General features: G+C 39.6%; 1 protein-coding gene across 3 annotated transcripts in view; it reads right to left on the reverse strand.

Moving 5' to 3' along the window:
- Window positions 1-12,917, reverse strand: part of SLC12A6 (solute carrier family 12 member 6) — a 107,879-nt gene that overhangs the window by 33,217 nt on the left and 61,745 nt on the right. For all 3 annotated transcript variants that reach the window (XM_054450505.2, XM_054450506.2, XM_054450507.2), the window contains one exon: window positions 336-430. In XM_054450505.2, coding sequence (XP_054306480.1) covers window positions 336-430 — 95 coding nt within the window. The remainder of the gene's footprint in view (window positions 1-335; window positions 431-12,917) is intronic.

Below are 12,917 nucleotides of genomic sequence, written 5' to 3' on the forward strand. Positions count from 1 at the left end.
AGTCTTTCCAGACAGAGGGTGGAGAAATACACTGATTTATAGTTAGAAGAAAGATTATTCTAATAAAAACAATTAAATCACAACTGAATTAGATTGCAAGGTAATCTATATGTCCAAGAAGTCAAACTCCTCTTCCTTACTACATAACAATTTAATAGTTACTCACTATAATTAGATTACACAGACAAAATTTACTATAATAACAAGTTACAATATTTTCTTTTAACATTAAATTATCCAGCTTGTAAAATTTTAAAACCAAATGGGGTAAAATATGGCTATCATGAGATCTTTGTTCCTAAAGTCTCAGTCCATAGTTTTCTCCAAAATATTACCTCAAAGAGAGCCAAATTTTTATCAAAATATTCATCTCCTTCTTCATAATTGGAATTATTGAGATAAGCATTTCGAGCTTTCTTATGTCCATCGTCTGGAAAAAAAAAAGTAGACCAAGTTAGTTTCTCACTGGTTTCTGATGAAGAAACATCAGCACCAGATAAGTGTAGGTTGCTTCGGTATTAATATAACCCATTTTCATATTCAAATTTAATCTTAGAACTCAACCAGCGCTGCTTGGAGAATATGGACCCCTCTCCAGCAGGAACAAAAATAAAACTCTGAGAAGTAAACATGGGTCTTTCCTTTCCTTAACAATAATAAAGACCCCTAGAGACGCTATTCTTTTGGAATTCCAGCCCATGAAGACTTTTTTTGAGATGGAGCCTCGCTATGTCGCCCAGGCTGGAGTGCAGTGGTGCAATCTCAGCTCACCGCAACCTCCGCCTCCCTGGTTCAAGTGATTCTCCTGTCTCAGCCTTGAAGTAGCTGGGAGTACAGGCACGCACCACCATGCCCAGCTAATTTTTTTGTATTTTTAATAGAGATAGGGATTCACCACGTTGGCCAGGTTGGTCTCAAACTCCTGGCCTCAAGTTATCCGCCCACCTCAGCCTCCCAAAGTGCTGGGATTACAGGCGTGAGCCACTTGCACCCAGTCGAGACTCTACTCTTAAAGTCACCTAAATTTAGGAGGAAAAAAAGATATTGGGTATATACTCAGGGTATAATACTGTGTTAGATGTAGTCTCCTTTACACACTATTGCTGCTGATAATGACAGTAAAAGCTCTCTGCCTCCACAGCTGTCTGACCTTTTACAAATCATATGAAGTTTTGATTTGCATTTCTCTGATGATTTCAGTGATGAGCATTTCACACCAGTCAGAATGGCAATTATTAAAAAATCAAAAATAACAGATGTTGGTGAGGCTGTGGAGAAAAAGAAACGCTTATACACTGCTGGTGGGAATGTAAATTAGTTCAGCCACTGTGGAAAGCAATTTGGAGATTCCTCAAAGAACTCAGAACTACCATTCCACCCAGCAATCCCATTACTGGGTATATACCCAAAGGAAAATAAATCATTCTACCAAAAAGACACATGCACTTCTATGTTCATTACATACAATTGAAACCCAATCTTCAAGCCAAAAACAGTTTAAAGCCTAGCTACAAGTCCTGGATAAATCCATGGACTGAATTGAGAACCTCTCTTCCCGTTTGGCATACTTTCCTCTGATTGATTCTCCACCCTTTACCTATTTTACATATATCTACCCTTCCCTAATTGGTTTTTTACACTGTCATGCCCACCTTTGAGTGGTGCCTTTGTTTTAGCCTTTTTTTGCATACTCACAAACCAATGAGCAGGCACTCCCCTATTCTGAGCCCATAAAGGCCCCAGCCCCAGCCCCAATGAGAGAGAGAGACCACCCTCGCATGCCCTCTCCACTGAGAACTGTTTCTCATCATTCAATAAAATTCTTCTCCGCCCTCCTCACCCTTTGATATCAGCACAACCTCATTCTTCTTGGATGTGGAACAAGAACTCAGGACCCACCAAACACAGGTACAAAGAAGGCTGTAATACTGTGGCCCTCCACGCTCTGCCAGTGGAGGGCAGCTACCCCATGCGACGGGAAGCAGCAGCGGGCGGGAGCAGGGGCGACAGGACAGACAGAGCTGTTAACATGCCGCCATCCATGGGGCTGCAGATGGTGGGACTAAAAGAGCTATTAGCACATGATAACACCCCCTCTGAGGTTTCAGGGTTGCGGACACCCGTTTGGATGCCACCATGTTCCCCTCAGTGTGACACGCCTGGTCCAGCAGCAATCCCTACATACAGCCCGCTTCTGTCTCACTGCTTGGAGCAGCCAGCTGGACACTGCACTCGCTCACTCACTCACCCCCTCCCACCAGTGTGCAATTGCAACGGCTGCAGGATCTGCATTGGAGCGCAAGCCAGGCACAGCCCAGCAGGCTGAATAGACAGGGCATCTCTTCTGGTGAGCTCGGGCCTGAGCAAAGCCTGGGCATGGATGTTGCTGGCTGGAGGTCTCTGGCTGGCAAAGTGACCAAGAAAAATCCTGTGTCACTATGCTTCCTACCTGGGTGAAAGGATTACCCATACCCCAATCCTCAGCATCATGCAATATACACATGTAACAAACCTGTACATGTACCCTCTAAATCCAAAATAAAAGTTGAAAAAAAATACGGCAGGCGTGGTGGCTCATGCCTGTAATCCTAGAACTTTGGGAGGCCCAGGTGGGAGACTGCTAGAGTCCAGGAGTTCTGGACCAGCCTGGGCAACATTGAGACCCTGCCTCAACAAAAAAAAATTAAAAAATTAGCAGGGCATGGTGGTGCATGCTTATAGTTCTAGCTATTCAGGCAGGAGGATTCCTTGAGCCCAGGGGTTCAAGACTGCAAGTGAGCTGTGACTGATCCACTGCACTCCAGCCTGGGCAACAGGGTGAGACCCTGTCTCAGGGCGGGGGGGTGGGGGGGAGTTGAAAAAAGAAAAAAATTATATTATGTCATTTAACTATTATTTTTGTACAAACCCTTCCACATTTTTTTTTTTAATGTTAAAAGAGGCATCTGACAAAAATTCGGTGAAAGAGCTATGAGGAAAAAAAGGAGACCAGGTCCATAAGACAGCAACTTTGTTTTATTTGAGCCCTTCCTTAACTTTGTTTCATTATTATGCAAAAGTTATATAATTACAGAGTCTGGAAGGAGAGAAGAGAAAAAAAACATAAATGCTATTAAAAACTAAGATTTTCAATACTGGGGAAATAAATACCAATATAAAAATTAAAGAATTAAAAATCCTATAAGCTTAAATGTATAAGGATGGGCTTGAGAAACAGTCAATAAACTATCAAAATTACTGGGTCAAATCAAAGGGCACAGAGCCAAACTGAAGGGGTTCCCAATGCCCCAAAATGGAATAATACAAACATTAAAAATAAATAATGTGATGGATTGAAATGCAAATTTATGAAATACTCAAAATGATATTCTGAAAAATTAGTCACCTTTGCAGGGTTAAGGAAACAACACGACTCTGAAAAATGACATTAATAAAGAGAAAAAAATAAATGGAAAGAAGTAAGCAATCATTTTGCCTTTCTTGTGCCAACTGTATTTCAGGGTAACCAATAATTAAAAGAAAATTTCTTCCTTATAGAAGCATTCCAGCTAATTAATGATAGATGGAATGATAGAAAAAATCACTAATGAAATAACAGATATAGGCAACGATCATCAATGGTTGTTAAAACCATTAGGTGAAAGGCTGAGGCAGAACTTTACAATGGATGGATCAGGGTGATCTGGAGCCTGCTTATCAGCTTTAACATCTCTGAAGGTATGACAACACAATCTCCTGTAATACAATGAAAAATACACTGTACAAGCTATGATGTATTCTTTCCAAAAGAATGGAAATTGAATCTAATCAAGCCTCGAAATCTAACTATCCGTTCAAAGAAAACACAAAGGAGGAACATGTTAAACATTAGTCTAATCACCAAATTCAGAATGTGAGAAATTTTACAAGATGATCTGACTTCTTCAGCAAATAAATGGCATAAACTTAAAAGGTGAACTTTTATAGATAAAAGAGACTTAAAAGACATATCAACTAATTGCAAATGAACATTGTTAGGATCCTGACTCAATAAATCAAAGGTAAAAAGGCATTTTTAAAACAAAAAATAAGAGAAAATATATCACTCTTTTTTTAAAAAAAGGGCAAGTAAAATCATATGATGTCTGGAATTTTCTTTAGAACAGTTTAGGGAAAAATTAGGTAGGGTCTTGAAAACGGATTTGTAACATTGATGAAGCTGGGTGATGCATTCATAAAAGTTCATTATGCTATTCTACTTTTCTGTACCTTTGATATTTTCAGTAACAAAAAGTTATAAAAAGAAAAATGTAATTCTTTTCCTCTTCCTAATGGCTCCAGAAAATTCTAAAGAGTATAGCTTAGGCTGGGTGCAGTGGCTCACGCCTGTAATTCCAGCACTTTAGGAGGCCGAGGCGGGTGAATCACGAGGTCAGGAGATCGAGACCATCCTGGCTAACACGGTGAAACCCCGTCTCTACTAAAAAATACAAAAAATTAGCCGGGCGTGGTGGCGGCCGCCTGTAGTCCCAGCTACTTGGGAGGCTGAGGCAGGAGAATGGCATGAACCCAGGAGGCGGAGCTTGCAGTGAGCCAAGATCGTGCCACTGCACTTTAGCCTGGGCGACAGAGCGAGACTCCATCTCAAAAAAAAAAAAAAAAGAGTATAGCTTAAAATTATCACCACTTCTGAGTAATTCATTTATTCAACTAATATTTATTAAATTCCTAGGATGTACTGGGTACTGTTCTGGGTCCTAGGGGTATAGCAGTGGACATGGCAGTTAAAGACCCTGCCTTCACTGTGCATATACTGAAGTTACAGAAGACAGAAAGCAAGTAAAAACAACAGCAGCAATTAAAAAAAAAAAAAAAAAAGACAAAATAAAAACAAAAAAACCCAAAAAGAATTTCAAGAAGTGATAAGTTCAAGGAAGAAAATCAAATAGGTACTGGGAGAGACTGTGACTAGGGAGGGGAATGACAACTTCATATAAGATCATTGGTGTGCTGATAAGCAGCCTCTAAAGAATTAAAACAAACCCCTGACTTACAGTACTTGACAATTTCTGTGGTATAAATACTCACACATGGCCATTTTCAAACTACTAATGTGAAGACAATGAACCTGGTTTTGGGAAGAGATTTACATTAACTGGCTCTTGTAAGCTGGTATAAGCTGGCTGCAGCACACTCCTGGCATAGGATAGTAAGGAAAAGCCTACATTTCAGGCAGAGGGAATATAGCAATTTTAAAAGATCCTAAAGCAGAACCAATTTTAGTGAATTCATAAAGCAGAAAGGACAATATAGCTAAAGGACAGTGAGGAAAGGAGAGCATATTTAGAAAGACAGAAAGGAGCCAGACCACGTAAGTTAGTCAATGGATAGTTTTTCCAAAGGAGAGAGTAATGTGAGAGTGTGGTAATAGTTCGTTTGGGAAGCAGGGGTAATACAGATAGCTTTTCTTTTTTTTAAAGAAGAGATTATAAAGAAGCAGAAAAAGTGGGACAAATAATTTAGGATGGCACAATGGTCCAAGCATATCAATAATATCAGTAATGTAAATAGACTAAGACAAAGATTGACAGACTGGATTAAACAATAAAATCTAGACATATACTATTTATAAGAGATATAAGGACATACAAAAGCTGAACATTAAGAAAACATTAAGGAAGGAGATATATCAGGCAAATACCAACCAAAAGAAAGCTGATATAATTTTATTAATGTCAGATAAATTTATGAGAAAAATTTTATTAGGAATTAGAAGGTAACCACATAATAACAAAAGGTTTAATCCACCAAGAAGTCATGACAATTTTATTTATCATTATTATTATTTTTTGAGACAGGGTCTCACTCTTACGCCCAGGCTGGAGTACAGTGGTGCGATCACGGCTCACTGCAGCCTCAGCCTCCTGGGCCCAAGAGATCCTCCCACCTCAGCCTCCCAAGTAGCTAGGACTACAGGCTTATGCCACCACGAAGAGCTAATTTTTGGATTTTTTGTAGAGATGAGGTTTTGCCATGTTGCCTTGTATTCCTAGACTCAAGCCATCAGCCTGCCTCAACCTCCCAAAGTGCTGGGATTACAGGTGTGAGCCACCGGGCCTGGCTGGAACAACAATTTTAGACATACATCTATTGTTTAGTTATTATTATTATTTTGCTCAAAAAATTACCTCCAAATTTATTGGCATTTTAAACAACACAGTTTATCATCTATTTGTTTGGACTGGATTTTTAAAAGTCTGACAATCTGTCTTTTCAACTGCCAAGTTTAGTCCATCAACCTTAGTGATTAATATATTTAGACAGGGTTCTAACATCTTTTTATTTGTTCTTTCTCTATGACTCATTCTCATCCTCTGTCTCTATCTCTCCCACTCTTTGGATTTTCTGGTTTGTTTTTCCTTAATGACATTTTCCCCTCTAGTTTCCATCCTCTATTTCTGTTCTTTTAGCAATGACCCTTGAAATTTTACTATGTATTTTACTTACATTGTTAAATAAGTTTAAACAATTGCTTGACATCCTCCTGAACAACACAAAGACTTCCTAATACTTCAATTCCAACTTTCTCCTCCTGCCTTACCTAATATTGGTGTCCAACGTTCCCAGTAGTCTCTTTAAAAAAAAAAAAAAAAAAAAAAAAACTCCATAAATAAGATATTAGAGTTGTTTTATTGAGACAATACTGATTTGAGTCGATGTACAAGTTTACTAGTTCATTTATTCACTACTCTTTCTTACATTTCAGACTACTAGTCTTCTAGGATCATTTTATTCTTTCTTGAGGTATATTCCTTAGAATTCCTTTAGGTTTCTCAAACTCAGCACTATGGACTTTTGGAGCAAATAATTATTGTGAGGGACTGTCCTGTGCACTGCAGAATATTTAAGAGCATCCCTGGCCTCTACTCATTAGATGCCAGTAGCACCTCCAGTAGTGACTGTCAGAGATGTCTCCAGGCTGGGCGCAGCGGCCCTCTCCTGTAATCCCAGCACTTTGGGAGGCCACAGCAGGAGGACTGCTTGAGGGCAGGAGTTTGAGACTAGCATGAGCAACATTGTGAGACCTTGTCTCTACAAAATTTTTGTGTACACTTATTTGTGTTTTCTGGCTTGTGTTTGTAACTTTGTGTTTTGGTACTGAGAATTCTTCTGTCATTCTGTTGTTCCTTTGATGAACTGTCCTTTCTCTCTGGTTGCTTTCAAGATCTTTTCTTAGATATTCTGCAGTTTCATTAAGATGTATCTAGGTGTAGTTCTTTTTGTTTACATTATTTACCTACTACTAAGCTACTGTTTAATTTCTTTTTTATATCAATATATATATTTTTTTCTTTTCTAGAATTTCCATTTATTTTCCTTCTTTTTAAACAGTCTTTTATTCCTGAGGAGTTTGCTCATCTTCCTAATTGCATCCTCTATTGATTTAAACATTTAATAGAATTTTGTATCCCAGACTCCGGACCATGTCATTTCTCTTGAGGGTTATGGAAGTAAGAGTTCAACACACTACCTCTCTGCTATTCAATAACCTTACAATGATGCTGTTACAAAAATCTGGCATGAGACAATCCTGTCCCATTCTGCTACCTGCTGTCCAAGCCACCTCCTAGCAGCTCTGGCTCCCCTTGTCTTATTATCATCAGACAGTCTGGATCCTGGCTGTTTCTGGCCCACCTTCCATTTGCTTGCTTACTTTTTTTTAGAAAGGTAGAAGAATATCCCTGGAGATTTTTGTCTACATTTTATGAGACCAATGATGCCTCCAACCAATAATGTCCTACTCATGGTCTACTCGTGGTAGTGTTGTGCAGTGGGAGGCTCCCAAAGAGTTCCTGGTCAATCATGGCTTGTGGACAGTCATGAAAGGTCAAGGCTTTCCAAGGCAAGAAATGAAGCATTCATCAAGTGTGGTTATACCAAAAGGCATGAAATTAGAAGTGATTATATTGAAAGGCATAGATTAATTTTTGGCTTGAATATCTTGGTGGGAAACCATGCTGCTTTAGAGTTCAGCCTTCAAAAGTTTAGGTCACTGTTGTGACCCCAAGAAATACCAGATGGAATGGAACTTCTAGTTTCTGAGTAGCAAATAATCTTTACTCTGCAGGAACTAAGAACCAAATCCATATTCCAGGGCTCTTTTAGGATTATTCAGAATCCTAAAATGAGTCCTTTGAAGGATCCCCACTGAGACTGGCCTCAGTAATGGTTTGCATTACATCACCTGTCAGATTACTATTATGTTTCTTTTTTCTTTTTTTTGAGACGGAGTCTTGCTCTGTCGCCCAGTCTGCAGTGCAGTGGCACAATCTCAGCACACTGCGACCTCCGCCTCCAGGGTTCAAGCAATTCTCCCACCTCAGCCTCCCGAGTAGCCGGAATTACAGGCGCCTGCCACCATGCCTGGCTAATTTTTTGTATTTTTAGTTGACATGGGGTTTTGCCATGTTGGCCAGGCTGGTCTTGAACTCCTGACCTCAGGTGATCCACCCACCTCAGCCTCCCAAACTGCTGGGATTACAGGCGTGAGCCACCGCGCCCAGACACTATTATGTTTCTTTTTTCTCATTTTACTATCTAAATAATGCTGATATTTTGGGGAAACTTACTGGTGTTTCACTGCATAATTCAAATGAAAACTGATAGGATAGTTCTACTAAATATTTCAGATTTCTGTTTTTCATGGCATACTTTTTTTTTTTGTAAACAGAAAAAAGGTATACCAAAGGTCTTACTCTTTATATAAACACTTTACTGTTGTGATGTTATTACTTCTATAATGTTGCATTTGTCAATTACCCCTTATACTATAATTTGGGCCCTAGATAAATCTCAAGTTACTCCTTTAGCTTCCTAATCTTGTCAAATGGCCTTTGCTGGTCTGAGTTAGCCAAGAGAGCAGTAAGTGTACTTAATTTCCCTTGGCACAGGTTTGGGTTTGTACTATGTGACTATGTGAATCTGAAAGGTTATCCCAAATGCTATATGTTTTTGATTTTATACTTTGTTTTGCCATTGATTTGTTAAGGAAACCATGTCATTTGTCCTGGAGAGTTTCTGATGGTCTGGGTTTTAATGATGGCATCCATGTGATGCTGTTTAACATGTTCTTTTTTTTGTAATTCCTATAAATTGGTAGTTGAATCTAAAAGCTTAATCACATTCAGTACTTCTAGGAGGGTAGGGAGGAAAACTACTTCACAGTGGTATTATGAACTGCCAGGAGGTACATGTCATTGTCATCTGGTTGTTTTTCCTTTTGAGATATTAGCAATTGTTGATGAGTAATGCCTAGCTCCATTAATTTATAAGAGGTCACCAAATGGTAATATTCTCATTCTATTATTGTTTCTTCATTTATTAGCTGGAATACCTCCATAAAAAGAGACATTTCCTTTAATCTACTATTTGATTACCAAGTGGTTCAGTTAAAAACAGGACGAATAATTCTTTCCCTTTACTGACCAGTTCTCAGAATAAATGGTTCACTAAATACTCCAATGGTGACCAGTTAGTTGTGGGTTTTGTTTTGTTTTGTTTTAGAGACAGGGTATCACTCTGTTGCCCAGGCTAGAGGAGTGCAGTGGCACCATCACAGCTCACTGTAGCCTCCAGAGTAGCTAGGACTACAGGTGTGTGCCACCATGCCTAGGTAATTATTTTTTGCTTTTTTGTAGAGATGGGTTCTTGCAATGTTGCCCAGTCTGATCTTGAACCCCTGGCCTCAAGTAATCCTCCTAGCTCCCTCCTCAGCCTCCTAAAGTGCTGGGACTACAAGCGTGTGCCATTGTGCCTGGCTCGTTTTTTAAATTATCATTATGAACTCATAAACTTAAATATTGGGTTTTTACTGTATTAGCCCTTCCTCATGCCGCTATGAAGAAATACCCGAGACTGGGTAATTTATAAAGAAAAGAGGTTTGGCTGAGCACAGTGGCTCACACCTCTAATCCCAGCACTTTGGGAGGACGAGACAGGCGGATCACTTGAGGCTCGGAGTTTGAGACTAGACTGGCCAACATGGTGAAACCCCATCTCCACTGAAAATACAAAAATTAGCCAGGTGTGATGGTGGGTGCCTGTAATCCCAGCCACTTGGGAGGCTGAAGAAGGAACCTGGGAGACGGAGGTTGCAGTAAGCCGAGATCATGCCACTGTACTCCAGCCTGGGTGACAGAGCAAGATTCTATCTCAAAAAACAAAACAAAACGAAAAACAAAAAAAAAAAAAGAGAGAAAAGAGGTTTAATTGACTCCAAGTTCAGCATGGCTAGGGAAGCCTCAGGAAACTTATAATCATGGTGGAAGGCCCCTCTTCACAGGGCAGCAGGAGAGAGAATGAGTGCAAGGAGGGGAAATGCGTGATGCTTATAAAACCATCAGATCTCATGAGACTCACTCACAATCATAAGAACATAGAGGAAACCGCCCCCATGATTCAGTTATCTCCCACAAAACGTGAGGATTATGGGAATTACAAGTCAAGATGAGTGGGGGGAGACACAGCCAAACCATATCAGGTATGTTTCAAATCAAATGCTTTTTCCACCTCTATTAAGATTATTATACAATATTTTTCTTTTAATTTGTTAACATAGAGAATTATATAAATTAACTTTCAATATTAAACCAACCATGGATTTCTAGCAGAAACTCAACTTGATGATGGGGATAATTTAAAAAAATATGTTGCCTGATTCAGATTGCAAATATTTCGTTCAGGATTGTAGATATGTTCCTAAGTAAGGTTGGCCTATACTTTTTTTTTTTAATCTCATATTGCCATTCTTAAGTTTTGGTTATTAAGGTTGCAAAAGCCTCAAAACTGAGGTAGTGGTTACTTGGTTTTCTATTCCTTATGAGAGACTGACTGCAGAAGACTCGAATTATTTTTCCTTGGATGCCTGATAAAACTTTTAATAATGCCAGGACCCATGGCTTGTTTGCTTGCTAGCTTTCTAAAAATTTTTTAAGTGGAAAGCTACACACACACTCACACACACACACACACACGGAAACGTTCATAAATCACAGTTGTACAGCTTGATTATTACAACAGCAGTTTCACCCTCCCGTATATCTCCTCAGCCTGACCCTGAGTTTTGCAAGAGACCTGATGAGTCAGTGGGAACAGTAGATACATTAAAATAACTGTGCCCTGTTGACAGTAAAAACATTTAGAAGGACTGGAAAGGGCTTTTATATATCCAATTCAACAGCAAAGGTCTGAAAGATGTTATTACAAATTCAATTAAGCAGGCAAGGCAATTGAACCAGTTTTTCACCTACCAGGCCAAATTATCCTAAACAAGGTTTTTAGGGAGAGCTAAAAGATTTTCTTTTTTTTCTTTTTCTTTTTTGAGACAGAGTCTCACTCTGCCGCCCAGGCTAGAATGCAGGGTGCGATCTCGGCTCACGGCAACCTCCACACCTCCTGGTTCAAGCGATTCTCCTGCCTCAGCCTCCCAAGTAGCTGGGACTAAAGGCACCTGCCACCATGCCCGGCCAATTTTTTTTATTTTAAGTAGACATGGGGTTTCACCATCTTGGCTAGGCTGGTCTCTAACTCCTGACCTTGCGATCCAGTCGCTTTGGCCTCCCAAAGTGCTGGGATTACAGGCGTGGTGAACCACTGCACCTGGTCGGAAGATTTTCATTCAACCTTATAATGCCTTTTCTGAGTAACTTACCAGATGGTTAGAAAAGACAACAAAAAAAATCTTTCAGTCTTTTGCAAACTCATGAATTTCTTTTAATTAAACCAGACTTTTAAAGGTTTTGAGGCTACAGCTAAAACAAAGATACTTAAGACAGAAGACAGAAGAGGATAGTTCTTCAGAGCATGAGAAAAAAGGAAAATATGATCTGACTCCATAAATGTAGGAGAGAGAACTCAGGCTGGCAGGATGGACATACCTGATAATCTGGCTAGAAGACTGGATGAATCCTCAGGTTGGCTAAAAATTGAATGCAACTGTAGGCTGCCAAATGAGATTAATGTTTGAAGCAGTCTCTCTGCAAATACCATTAGAATTTTTTGGCTAATAATGACTAAGATAACTCTTCCTTCACAATCAAAGTTACTTATTTTTGCCTACAGTTCCCCAGGTATCCTTTACTGCAGGTGGTTAGCTGGGAACAAAATCCAGCTCAGTAATACTGGAACTGTATCAACTTTTGACTGTCATTAGCTAAGCTGCCTCCATTGTACATGTGTTCCTGATAATGAACTATTCTCAAACATCTCTGCCTGTCATGTATGTATCAGGGACAGAAACACTTTCATAGTTTAGAGGAAAGATGTTCTTTTCATGGTCTGGCAAAATTTTTCAATGAAAGCTTAATTGTTCCTGATCCAAATATAAAATTTTTATATACAGAAGACTAATTTTGAGCAACGTATAGAAACTATCCAATATAAAAGTATAAAAAAGTGGCCGGGAGTGGTGGCTCATGCCTGTAATCCCAGCACTTTGAGAGGCCACAGTAGGTGGATCACCTGAGGTCAGGAGTTCGAGACCAGCCTGACCAATATGGCGAAACCTTGACTCTACTAAAAATACGAAAATTAGCCAGGCGTTGTGGCATGTGCCTGTAGTACCAGCTACTCAGGAGGCTGAGGCCAGAGAACTGCTTGAATCTGAGAGGTGGAGGTTGCAGTGAGCCAAGATCGTGCCACCTCACTCCAGCCTGGGCGACAGATCAAGACTCCGTCTCAAAAGAACCGAAAACCAAAACCCAAAAAACCTCTAACATCACATGGCCAGGACCCTGGTGATCAGATTTGTATATTTATGTCAAACCATTTACTTAACAAATATATACTGAGTACCTAGGATGTCAGGTACTGTTTCAGCACATAAACTCACTAAAGGAATGAGGGCTATGGTCTCATAAACTCTTCTCATTAACCCAAGG

This window comes from Pongo pygmaeus, chromosome 16 (genome assembly GCF_028885625.2).
Source record: "Pongo pygmaeus isolate AG05252 chromosome 16, NHGRI_mPonPyg2-v2.0_pri, whole genome shotgun sequence".
NCBI lineage: Eukaryota > Metazoa > Chordata > Mammalia > Primates > Hominidae > Pongo > Pongo pygmaeus.